General features: G+C 39.6%; 1 protein-coding gene across 2 annotated transcripts in view; it reads right to left on the bottom strand.

The window, feature by feature from the left end:
* Positions 1 to 13493, bottom strand: part of CHD1 (chromodomain helicase DNA binding protein 1) — a 59324-nt gene that overhangs the window by 21218 nt on the left and 24613 nt on the right. For both annotated transcript variants that reach the window (XM_020793223.3, XM_020793225.3), the window contains exons 9-18: positions 12409 to 12509; positions 11728 to 11906; positions 11324 to 11451; positions 8668 to 8884; positions 6657 to 6746; positions 4520 to 4710; positions 1947 to 2135; positions 1627 to 1789; positions 291 to 443; positions 120 to 191 (exon numbers count right to left, since the gene is read on the bottom strand). In XM_020793223.3, the coding sequence (XP_020648882.3) occupies positions 120 to 191; positions 291 to 443; positions 1627 to 1789; positions 1947 to 2135; positions 4520 to 4710; positions 6657 to 6746; positions 8668 to 8884; positions 11324 to 11451; positions 11728 to 11906; positions 12409 to 12509 (1483 nt within the window). The remainder of the gene's footprint in view (positions 1 to 119; positions 192 to 290; positions 444 to 1626; positions 1790 to 1946; positions 2136 to 4519; positions 4711 to 6656; positions 6747 to 8667; positions 8885 to 11323; positions 11452 to 11727; positions 11907 to 12408; positions 12510 to 13493) is intronic.

Below are 13493 nucleotides of genomic sequence, written 5' to 3'. Positions count from 1 at the left end.
GTAGGGGAAGTTACTCCATTACTGGATGCCTTCTCACACTAAGTATCTTTCCATTACTAGAAACACAGGAAGTTTCCTAAAAGGTGAACAAAGTCCTAACAAGCAAATGAACAGGCTACCTCAGAACCTTCTGCATTGAAATGATCCAGTGCTTGCTTCCGCAGTTCGCCTTTTATTGATCCATCTAGTCTCTGGGGGCAAAAAACAATTTGATGAAGAATATTCATGTGTCAATATCTAAAACAATGTACTGTATGTGCAGACACACAGTTTAAGAATAAAGTTCTTACTTGAAAGGGAAACTGACGATATTTCAAATATTCAGCCAAGATGTCCAGCATCCGCACCATCTGAGAGAATATAAGCACTCTGCTGCCACGCTCTCGTAAGCGAATCAGCAGCTTGTCTAAAAGAATTAGCTTCCCACTACTTCGGATTAAATTCTTTAAAGGAAAAACAAGAAATTTTTTAAACAACCAGTTAGAAGGAAGAAGAAACAGATTATAATCTTCATGGTCCAAAGTTTGGAACCACGAATAAAACACTGAATAAAGTAAAGAAAAAATATGTTTCTTTTCAGACAAAAGATGTAGACTACTGTATACCATCCAATTAACCAGCCAAACAACAGCAAATTTCCTTATCAGGATAGTATCCTGGAAAGAGGGCTACAAGACAAACCAAGTACCAAATGGTTATCCATTTGCACACAGTTTCCTCCACTGGCCCCAGTATTATCTGGTGCCCTAAAAAGCATTTCTAAAAGACTAGATGTCTCTTTGGTTTTTGTTCCTTCCTACTAGTGAGTGGGAAAGATATAGGGACCACTGTGTTTAACAACCTCGCCTTTGATAAAGGTGAGTTAAATAAAGTAAGTTTTAATTCATGTGGTTACAGAGCAAAAGTCTGAAAATTTTTTGACAGTATCTCTTGAAGATTCAGAAAGTGAATGAATGTTGTACAGCTTCAAGTGGTGAGAAGGAACAGCTGTATCATTTGAATCTAGATGTCCCCTCCCCATGTTACTTGTCTCTCCTTCTTCCTCCTACATTGACTTCCAGCATTTAGCCAGTATTTGTGTATTATGCAGACATAAATATTGACTCCAAAGTTAAAACCAGTTAAATAAAATCACTCAATTTCATCTGTTTTACTCCCAGTAAGGAGTTTGGTATGGCTGGCTCAAGTTTGCATCTTGTATAGATGGCTCAGTATTAAATGTTTTGTTTTTGAAGGAAACATGATCAGCCTTGGAAAAAAAGGAATCTAATGCTTTTCGCTTGGTTGCCATCCAGTGTCAGGAATATGATAACCATTGAAAAGGAGAAAGTGAAAAAATGAATTTGTTTTACTCAACACTTGAAATGCTGACACTCATTCCTGCGGTCAGAATGCTATGATTTAAAACTATGCAACAGAATCACATGATTGCTAATGAAGGGACAAAGAGTGCTGGAAATGTCACTGAAAGACAGTCTATAACACATCCAAATAAACACCTTTGCAGTTAAACTACCTTTAGTTGAAAGCACATCTTAAGTCACAGGTAGCACACAATACATCACAGTAAAATACAGCCTAAATCTATCATAACAATAGTAATTTAATAGATATATGAAATCTTACTTGTAAGGCCTCCTGTTTATTATAGAATTCATTATCATCTGGTGGTTTAATGAGGTAGCAATGATTACAACACTTTTTGAGCTCCATCATAATATTCAGAAAGCCTGAGGTACTGCCCTTTGAACCTTTACTGAGGGCTTTGTAATTCCTGGTTAAAATCCACCTATGATACAAAAACATCTACTGTCAACATTGTAACAATGAAAAAGTAATGAATGGAAAATAAGGACAAGAATCAGATAAGCGGATGAGTTTACTGCATGACAGAAATATGTGAATTTTTCAGCTGATACTGTTTAAGTTTTTCTCAAACTACTTACTTGTAATATTGCTTTTGCAATGCACTCATCTCCATTCTTAGAATCTGCTCAACCTTAGCAGGCAGAGATTTCTCTACATCTTTCTTAACTCTCCTCAAAAGAAATGGTTCAAGTTCTTTATGAAGACTTGCATAGCCAAATTCCCTTCCTTTCCCGTGTTCCTCTTCAAAATCTTCCCAAGAAGAAAACCTTCAGTGTAAAACATGAAATCCTGAGTCATAACAGATTTGTAAAAATAGATGCAGAAGTGACTGAAAATTTTACTTTAGTATTATACATTATTTTGGGATCTAAAAGCAAAGATAAAAGGGATAAGCCAGACTTCAGGAAAAACAAGCACATCATTATATGGGGGGGGGCAGTCTTGTGGAGGCACTCATTTCATTATCAATTCTTATCAGAAGGTCAGCTTTATAGCATAATCAACAAAGGCACAGCTTTGTCACCACAAAAGTACCTGAATTTGACAACTATTGGTTTGTTTTCAGCTGTTGCTGCCTTAGACTGGATTTTTAATTAAGACCAATTATTTGTTTCCTTTGTAATCTTGTCCACTTACTACCTATGTAAACCTGTTTCATGTATCAATGGACAGAAAAGCAGGTTAAAAATATGAAGTTGAATGAAGTTATGTTCAATATTTCTTTCTTAATTAAAAAAAAAACAAACAAAAAAAAAAACAGAACACTGAGTTGAAAGAAGTCAACAACAAATTAAATTCTGTATGGCAGCTTTCTAGCAGAAGCTATATGCAGCTCTCCCAAATTTTAATACAGCAAATATATATGGTACATCCTTACAACTTGCAGAATAAAATAATGAACTCATCCATAAGTTACAGTGAAGTTTACAGGTAATTTTCTAAGCAAAAAAAAAAGAATGTAAGTAAGAGGCAACATGGTAGAGGTGTATCAAACTGAATGGCATGGAGAGAAAGGACATGGATGGATTTTTCTCCTTCATACGACAAAAATCCAGTTTCATTCAATAAAGTTGAGTAGTAAGATGACAGACAGATATAAGTATCTCTTCACATAGCATGTAGTTAGTAACAATAATACTAATCTTAGAAATGCAGAACTGGAAAGTACCTTTGGGATCATTGAGTCTAGCCTATCAAGGAAGGACAGTGGGGAAATGAACTCCTAATTTCTGGCTCCACAGCCAGATGCCTAAACCACTTAGTTATCCAATACTTAAAACTATGGATTTTGCATAGAACTGCGGAATCTGAAGGCTTTCAACTTTTTTTTTTTAAGAAAGGGCTAGGCAGAATATATGGAGGCGGTGACAGATTCTACCTTCTTGGGCTCCGTGATCACTGCAACCACGACATTAAAAGAAGGCCACTTCTTGGGAGGAAAGCAATGACAAACCTAGACAGCATCTTAAAAAGCAGAGATATTGCCATGCTGACAAAGGTCTGCATAGTCAAAGCTATGGTTTTTCCAGTAGTGATGTATGGAAGTGAGAGCTGGACCATAAAGAAGGCTGACTGCCGAAGAACTGATGCTTTTGAATTGTGGTTCTGGAGGAGACTCTTGAGAATCCCCTGGACTGCAAGGATATCAAACCTATCCATTCTGAAGGAAATTCTGAGTGCTCACTGGAAGGACAAATCCTGAAGCTGAGGCTCCAATAGTTTGGCTATCTCATGAGAAGAGAAGACTCCCTGGAAAAGACCCTGATGTTGGGAAAAAGTGAAGGCAAGAGGAGAAGGGGATGACAGAGGACAAGATGGTTGGACAGTGTCATATAAGCTACTAACATGAATTCGACTAAACTCTGGGAGACCGTGGAAGACAGGAGGGCCTGGCATGCTCTGGTCCATGGGGTCACGAAGAGTCGGAACACAACTTAATGACTAAACAACAATATACAAATGGAAGACTAGGCCATCAATGGTTATTATAGCTATATATGACCTGCAGTATCAAAAGCAACATGCTTCTCAATATCAGGTGCTGGATAACATGACCAGAAAGGTGCTATTGTGTTTACCTCCTGTTAGTGGGTACTTGGTTGGCCACTGTATGAACAAAATGCTAAACCGGATTGGCCTTTGAGTCTGATCCAGCAGACTTCTATTCACATTCTTACCCTACAGAGTGTTGCATTAAATAGCTTTTTTTTAAAAAAAGTCTCCAAAAATAGCTTCTAAGGTCCCTTCTAACTTTTAAATTCTATGATAGTGGAAATTTTATTGAAAATATCAGCTCCATAGTGGGTTGACTTCCAAGCTGCACCCTTTAAAATAGCTTATTTTCTTTGACATCAACATTAGAAATATCAAGCACTGATGTCCTCTTCCTTTCCCCACATTACTATTAGAAACAAGTTTACTGAAAGTAATACAGGTGACATTTTCAATATATATGTAACAAAAACATGTATCATTGTCTAGAAAATTTTATATATTAGCCCATTCAAGCAACAGGAAGTCACCAGCTTTAGAATTCTGAAAGTTTAAAATCTATATCCATCAATGTTCAATGTCCCAGATTGTCTGTGGTAGCAGAGATACCATCTATAGACAAGGCCATTTATACTCTGACTATAGGAGATGAACTTACTTTTCTGGCATAATGAAGTGCAGCAGAGACCAGAGCTCTTTCAGAGAATTTTGAAGTGGTGTTCCAGTGATAAGAAGGCGATGATTGGATCTGAAGTCTATTAAGGTCTTGTACAGGAGGGAGTCATCATTTTTTAATCGATGGGCTTCATCCACTCCTATAAATGCCCAGTTCAGACCACCAAGGAATGACTTTTCAAAAGAACATAAAATTAATGCTATTCTACTAGAAAGACAAGGTATTTCATGTGCCAGTTAAAATAAATCACATTTCAGTAAAATTAACATGGGGAAAACAAGTGTACTGATGGGAAGGAGATTCAGAAAAAAACATTTTATCCAAAGCCCTGCAAGCTCATACTGGGTAGTTGGGAGGGAGGAAAGTAGTGGGGTCTTTTCTGGCATTTTCCAGTTTTCCTTCTATGTTTTTATAATTCCTCCCCCCTCCTCACCCTGAACACACACATGTGCAATAGGGAAGAAATTAATAGATATATCCACGGTTGGAATGTATTTCCTCTGATACTTGGAAGATGTAAGGGTAACTGGAAGACTATGGATTCACTATATCCAAGTATTTCTTTCCCTGCTGCCCCATTTTGTTTCTATCATTTTGCTTGCTCCAGCATCAGAGAACCAAGGGCTGAGGTGGTTTCCATGGTGACTGGGAAGTGATCTGAAAGGTTGGTTCTCCTATACAGTGGAACCTCGACTTATGAACGGCTCAGTTCGCAAAAATTTGCATCGACTTGTGAACGGAGCCTCGATCTATGAACAACAACAACATAAAAAAAGGCAGGGGAAAAGGGTGGGAAATTCAAAATTCCCCTGCCTTTTTTTCCATTCAAACTGCTGGTGGTGAAGAGGCTGGTCTTTTGCCCCAACGGTTATGAATAGGGATCCCCAGGAGGTCTCCAATGGCGGCAGAAAGGGCCAGGAAATTTAAAATTACTCCCCCGCCGCCGCGATGGGACCCCCAGGAGGCCTCCGGAGACCTCCGAAGGCGCCGATCATGGTGGACCCCCAGGAGGTCTCCGATGGCGGCGGGGAAGCCCTGGGAGATCTCCCGTGGGTCCCCCACTGCTGCCATCAGAGGAAGCGGTCACCCAGCGCCGGGATGCTTTAGCTAGCCGGCTTTGCCCTCCACCATTTGAATTTGCCACCATGGGCCCACGGAGGGTGTCAGGGAGCAAGTGGGAGGCAAGCCAGGAGGCAAGTGGCTGAAACCTGGCCAGCTCAAGACTCCCAGCACTGGGCGACTGCTGCCTCTGCTGCAGCTGGGGGCAAGCAGCCGAAGCACCCCGGCTCAAGCCTCACAGCAACAGCGATTGCAGCGGCAGGGGACCCCCCCAGGAGGCTTCAGACCAGTAAGTGCTGCTTTTTTTCTTTTAAAAAAGTTGGTCTGGGTGGATTTTGGAGGGTAGGTTTGGGCTGGGGGGGTATGTCTCTGTGTTGTTTTGTTTTTTGGTGATTGTTTTGCAGTCCCAGTGTGGGACTTGCAGTGTTTTATTTTTAAGTTTTTGTATTTTTTTTCTTCCCCCGGAATGCATTAATCAGTTTTCAATGCATTCCTATGGGAATGGTGCCTCGACCTACGAACCTTTTGACTTGCAAACACCGTTCCAATACGTATTAAGTTCGTAAGTCGAGGTACCACTGTACAAAGTTTAGATCTCTGCCTTACAGTGTGGGCATATCTGAAATATTCTACGGGCCCTGAGATGCCCTCCTAGGGAATATACAATCGCAGGCTTAATGTATCATTTTCTACCTCCTTCCACAAAACTGCAAGTACTTAAGATGTACTGAAATCTGAAGTTTTCCTCCTAAAATCTGAAATCCAGTATGGAAATGGGATCCACTAACCTTCTGCAGCTCCCCAATCACCTCAACAATCTCCTTGGACAACTGGAAAACTCTCTAGAACTGGAGTTTGGCCAGCTATGAAAACTGCAGGGGGGAATGGGTGAAAATCCTGACACTACCACTAGCATTACATTGGAGCTATGTACTGATATTTTCAGCAAAAACGTCCACATTTTCTTTGTTTTATCCAAGTAAGAAATTCTGACAGACACAAGTAGCTTCTTCAACCCTGTGCTCAGTTTTTATAGACAGATGATGGTCCAGTTACTTACCTTATCCTTTAACAAAATTTCATAAGTTGTCAGTAAGATGTTAAATTTTAATCGTTTGGTCTGCGGATGCATCCATTCGTGTGTTCTAATCTACAAGGATATCAAAAAAGATATTAGGTTATGGTGTTTAAAGTATTTCATAAAAGAATTTAAAATACCTGATCCTGTCAATGTTTACCATTTAACATTATCATGTGTAGGTGCATGAAAGACATTAAGGTTGCTACATGCTAGGTATCAATCAATGAGGGGGTGGGTTAGGACTGTAGGAAAAAACATGCTAAAAAGCATCATCCTTCATGTGCCCTTTGGAGGCTGTTAAAATTGAAGCTCTCATAATCATGACACAGGCCAAGCACTGAAATCTGAAATATTTGCTGCCACTAGGTTTTGCATGGCATGTAGCATGGTGGTACCACTTTGTATTTTAAAATCCATTTCATTAGTGAATTCAGCTATACCAGACAAAAACAAAACAAACAAAAAACAAACAAACAAACAAAAAACCAAAAAAACAAGTGACCAAAACATTGTGGGACTTTCAAGGCTAATGACTATATTTTAATGTGTACATTTGTGAATCAAGTCTACTTCTTAAAACTTCAACTACTATCTGTAAAAATCACTGTAACTACACTTAACTAAAGATTATGCTTAAGGCCACACTAAAATTCTTGAAAAGTTAACTATTTCAAAGTTGATCATATATATATCTCCCATGGGAAAGTACTATATTAATATAAAAACATGACGTATTATTTTCTACCTTTTCAGGCACACTCAAATCCATACTCCTGTCTCCTTAAATCAAGTAATAGTCTACATGTTATTAATTTATAAAGCAAATAAGAACTTAAAGTAAAAGTAGATATTAACAACAGACTTCATAAAATGGATTAAGAAATATCCTGAATTTCTGTACAGTGGTGCCTCGACTTACAAACGTCCCTACTTACAACCATTTTGAGTTATGACCAGCTCAGGCTGCAAAATTTTGCTTTGACTTGCAGCCGGAGCCTCTAGAAGCCGGAGCTTCTAGAAAAAAGGCAGGGAAAAAAGGCGGGAAATTCAAATTTGTAACTGTAGGTGGTAACGAGGCTGCTTCTTTGTAGCTCTTTACCCCAGCAGTTAGAGTGTGCAATCAGAGAAGGCTGCCTGGTAAGGTAAGGTGTTATTTTCTGCTTTAAAAAAACTGTTCTGGGTGTTTTTTCACTGTGGTTTTGGGCTGGAGGGGTTATGTTTCTGTGCTGTGATGGGTCTTGGGGGGGTTTGTTTGTTTTTCCCTCCATTTCCGATGGGTCTTGGGGGCGGGTTGTTGCTTTTGGAGTGTTTTTCCCCCCATTTCCGATGGGTCTTGGGGGATTGTTTATTGGTTGGTTTCCCCCACCCCCATTTCTGATGGGTCTTGAGGGGTTTGGTTGCTTTTTAGAGTGTTTTTTGCCCATTTCCGGTGGATCTTGGGGGGTTGTTTTTTGGTTTCCCCTCATTTCCGATGGGTCTGGGGGGGTTGGTTGCCTTTTGGGGTTTTCTCCCCATTTCCGATGGGTCTTACATGCTCCCCTTGCTTTTTCCTTTGTTCTCTTCGCATTTCTGAACTGCCCCTTTGTTCTCTGTGTATTTCCGATCTGCTCCGTTTGTTTTCTGTGCGTTTCCGACCTGGTCCTTTTGCTTTCTATGCATTCCTGAACTGCTCCCTTTGTTCTCTGTGCGTTTCCGACCTGGTCCCTTTGTTCTCTGTGAATTTCCAATCTGCTCCGTTTGTTTTCTGTACATTTCTGATGGGTCTTGCATGCTTGATTGCTTTTCTCTCTCCCCCCCTCTTCGGCTGGAAGGGATTAATTGCATTCCCATGCATTCCTATGGGAAATGGTGCTTCAACTTACGATCATTTTGACTTACACCCATCTTCCGGAACCAATTAAGTTCGTAAGTCGAGGCACCACTGTACTAGAATCTAGCAAGACATTATTCTCTAGTCCTTTGATGCACAAAAACGTACAGACATACTCACCACATTTCTGCTAGTAATGTCTCCCAAATAAACTACAGCATTCATTTGGGGAGCCCATGTCTGGATTTCTCTTTGCCAAGATGTCAAAGTTGAAAGTGGCACTACTAGCAAGAAAGGCCCATACAACTGATGCTCATGGAACAAGTAATTTAGAAAGGAGATTGTTTGTATTGTTTTACCCAATCCCATTTCATCTGCAAGAATACAACTGTTCCCCCTGTAAAGTGAAATTAATAAAACTCATGTTTATCCTAGACTGAAGTACCACATATACAAACATCAGGCAATATAACATTCAGTTGACTGCAAGACATACCATCAAATTTTGGCACACTTACAATTTAGGTAACAATGCTTATTCATACTATAGGCAGCACATACGTAAGAAAATATATTGGACAAAATCCTGTTGCTTAGTGTAGTAAATTGCAGAGCCCGCCCATTGAATCAATAAGGATTTAGTGAGTCAACTCCTTTGTATGTTCCATTGATTCAAATAGGTCTACTCTAACTATGACAGAGTAAGTTGCAGTTCAAGTTAGGTTCATTTGCATCAATGGAACTGATGGAAGAGATGACTCACCAAATCACCATTGATTCAATAGGCCTACTCTTGAGCAATTTATTATGCTAAGCAACAGGACTTGAACCAATAAATTCGATTTTAGCACAATGAATTATTCAACAAAAGCAAAGTGTTTTTGTTGCTTATATATTGCGTCATAGCGTTTAAAGCACTCTCTGGGTGGTTTACACGTTTATTATGAAGGCTACACATGCTCCCACTCCCCAAGCAAGCTCGGTGCTTATTTCCTTGACCTCAGAAGGACAAAAAGCTGAGTGAACCTTGAACCAGCTACCTGGGATTGAACCCCAGGTTGTGAGCACAGTTTTGGCTGCAGTACAGCAATTCAACCACTGTGCCACGAATAGTACCACATCTATAAAGATAACTGCTTAGGAATTACAAAATAGAAGAGTACAGTGGACCCTGGACTTATGAAGGTCTCTACTTATGGAAATTTCAAGGTATGAAAGGCTCCAGCTGCAGAATTTTAGTTTGACTTGCGGCCAGAGCTTCAATCTACAAAAGGCAGGGGGAAAGGGGGGGGGGGAATTCAAAGCAGCCCCTGCTGCCCTCTTTTCTCCTGACAGGAGGCAAGAGGGCAGTGGGGGCTGCTTTGAATTTCCCCCCTTTCCACACCCGCTGCCTACTTTGCAAGGCGAAAGCCGCTCCACGCCCACTGCCGGCTTTTGGGGCTTAGAAAGCTGCACCCACTGCCCTCTTGTCTCCTGTCCCCGGTGCCCTCTGCCTCCTGTCCCTGTGGGGATGGGAGGCAGAGGACAGTGGGGACAGAAGGCAGAGGGCAGCAGGTGCAGCTTTGGAAGCCCGGAATTTTTTTTCTTTTGGCTGGAATGGATTAAATGGTTTTCGATACATTCCTATGGGAAATGGACCCTCGACCTACGGAATTTTCAGCCTGCGGCCACAGTTCCAATACGGATTAATTCCGTAAGTTGAGGGTCCACTGTATTAGTGTTGTCCTTCAGATGAGACTATATGCAGAACTTGGAACCAAATCAGATGCTTTGGAAGGTGTCCAATCAAAGTCGAACTCCTTCAACTTTGCAAATTTTGCTCCTGAAAATGTATTTGGAATTTAGATTTGGAAACGCAGATAGTATTTTCAAAAAATGATATTGGGATAGAGGAGTGGATAGTTTTTACTCATAATTTTATTTCCAACCACAGTGAATAGTTTTACAAAGACTCTCCAATTCTATTGCAGGCAAGGGCAGAATACCCCGGAATGACTCAGCACTCAGGCTTTTGACTAGTTCCCTTTCTTGCAGTAGGAATGGTGACAGGATTTTTGGTAGAGTCTATGGGACCTAAAAGGGTGTAGTCCTGGGCAGCTTGGTTAGAACAACTCATCCTGCCTCTATCTCTTCCACATCCATCCTTCATATATGTATGTACTGCTCTACGATCTGCAGCTTTAGTGCCTGATGAAAAGAGGACAGTGATGTCTTAAGTTATATTTCATTCACCATAATTCCCCAGCCCAACCCCCCAAAACACCTCACTGTTTCTCAACGACGAACATCTCTGTACCATAACTAAGCAAGGTGAAATGGGGCAAATCAAATCTTCCATTTCAACACTAGTCTTCTAATCCAAACCTTTACTGTCTCTTCTAAAAATTTTCATGTTCATTAAACGAGCACCCTTCCAATCATCTTCATCACAATTACTCATAAAACACTTACAGTGAGGCTTCTTTTTCTTTGTGAGAAATGAAAGAACTACAAAAGCTATTCTTGCACAACGTTCCCAGTGTGTATTCTTTTGAACATTTTCTGGCTTTCTCTTTTCAAGAGGCAAGTATCCCTGAAAATTTCACCCATACACTTTGCCAATGACTGAAGAGTTACCAATTCCTCCTTTTGAGGACAACCCGCCACTTAGTTGTCTGAAATCCAGCAGGCATAATCCCTTCTTCAAGGAGGAAACAGAACAGCTGAACTTGTCATCAATATCTTAATGTGTATTACTATGGCTCTTGTATGTTTGTAAAATACACAATTATGTTTGTAAAATATTAACAAACAAAACAAACAAACATCCAAATGTAACAATTCATTACATACTTACTTGCACCAAGAATGAGCCAGCCAGTTTAGTCCATTTAGCTGATAATCTCTGAGTTCCAATCCTTCATGGCCTCCAATATAAGATGGCTGTTTCTTTAGGGCCACAAATCTTGGCCTTTGTTTTAAAACCTGACAAAAATGGGGGAGGGGGAAAATATTAGCTCCAGTGCTTATTGTGATTTCAATAAGATGTAGAAACTAGAAAGCTTTAAACTTCTTCAGGTCTATGGCTCAGCTTGCATTAGGGAGACAAATTGTTCTTTGAGATGCGTTCTTTAAAAAGACATTTTAATAAAACAAGGACCCACTCCACATGCTAGAAAAACATTATAGGTTTGATACAGAATATTGCTTTAATTGATTGTTTGAAGTAAGCATCTATCACAAAAATGTAAGTTTACCTACCTTACAGTCCTTAAAAGGAGTAGTCTTGGACTGGTTTCTACTAAAATATTCATCGATGCGTGACTGGAATTTTTTTGCTATGAGAGCACCATCTTCCCAGCTGCACTCTGAGTAAGGGAGACCCTGCCATTTACAATAATAATCTGGATAACCTGCTGCTGACTTCTGATTAGAATGGGCTATAGAAAACATTTTAAAATATGAAATCAGTATATCACTCTTTTTTGTCCAGATAAACAAACAGGTTCAGACAAACGATTTATGTTTAACAACATATACATAACTCTGTTAATTATAGCCATTCATTAATTTATTAGAAGTTTTAGAAGAATATGTTATTAATAAAAGTGCTAACAACCACAAATTGCTCCCACCTACATAATGTTGATGAACAAAGTAGCCTCAGTCCAATATGCTGGGGTTTCAGCATGTCACATGTGACAGAACTTCCTTCCCTCTCCTTCACACTGCAGTTTACACTGGGCAAAATCCAGTTAGGGAGGTTCACTCAGCTTTCCAGAAATACTTTTGGGGGATTCATGGGGCACTGCAGTCAGCAAAGAGTAACTGCCTCTCCTATTTTTGCTCTTATTCCACTGCTATGCCAGCAAAACTCTAGCAATGGACACCATGCAATACACATATTATGCAATAATAATAACATCAAATCCTATCACCTACCAATTATTCGTTCTACTATTTGATACTGTTTATGTAAATCATCTGTCAATTCTTGCTGGCAATTGTAATACTCCACATCTTCTGGAGAGGCATTTTTTAACCTGTAAAGAAGTTACATGCAACTTTAATGACACAGTTGTAGAACATATACCATTTGCCACCGTTGTAGCATTTTATAGAGATTATAAAACTGTTTAGAAAAATTCTGTGTGGGTGGAGTCAGAATCCCTCAAGAGTATATTCACTCAATTTGCAATTTTTACCTGCCAGAATTCAAAGGGCAGCATTTATACTAGAGATCTTTGGCAGTCACTCCATCAGCCAAAAAGGTGCTCTTTAAATTTAGAGAAGGACTCAATGCCAAATATTTATTTATTATATACTTAATTCATTCATACACTTCCTTCTGACACAGCAACTCAAGGCAATATGTAATATTAGATTTTGAAATAAGCAGACATCACTACAAAATGGAGCAAAGTTTTATCAGGCCAATTGAAAGTATATTGAGCTGATGGCATGAACTCCCTCTGCCTAGGTCTCATCTTCTGCATTCCCTCAGGGAAAAGTCTTATTCTGGCCTGTAGAGAGAGGGTGAAGAACTGCCCCAGTAAAAATTCAGGCCAACAGATGATACTTATACAAGCAAATGACACAAGCCACCTGTACTACAGTTCTTTACGTCTGTCTTTCTCCAAGACACAAGGATTTTAGGTAGCTGCAGGGAAGGAACAAGTGAAATTTGCCAATTATTTCCAGTGCTAGATCTGTATCCTATACTGATTCTGACTGCAAATACACTGGGTCAAATAATTCCCCACTCCAGTTCTAAGATTATTATGTCCACTAAGCATCCCCTGCTCAATTATGCATGCTGGAGATGACTTTATAATGTATTCGTTACACAGACATACGGTTTATAATCTCCTTCTCAATAACAAACTAATTGCCTTGATTTTAATGTTTAGCTAAACTGGGCTAACATAAAATTATCATATACTGTACTAAGCAGAAAGCAAGCCAAAAACATTTTAATTAATTAATTAAAAATATTTTTACGCCACCTTTCTCCTTAAAAAAGGACA

The sequence above is a fragment of the Pogona vitticeps genome, chromosome 2 (assembly GCF_051106095.1).
Source record: "Pogona vitticeps strain Pit_001003342236 chromosome 2, PviZW2.1, whole genome shotgun sequence".
Taxonomy (NCBI): Eukaryota; Metazoa; Chordata; class Lepidosauria; order Squamata; family Agamidae; genus Pogona; species Pogona vitticeps.
This window is presented reverse-complemented; position numbering and strand designations above follow the sequence as displayed.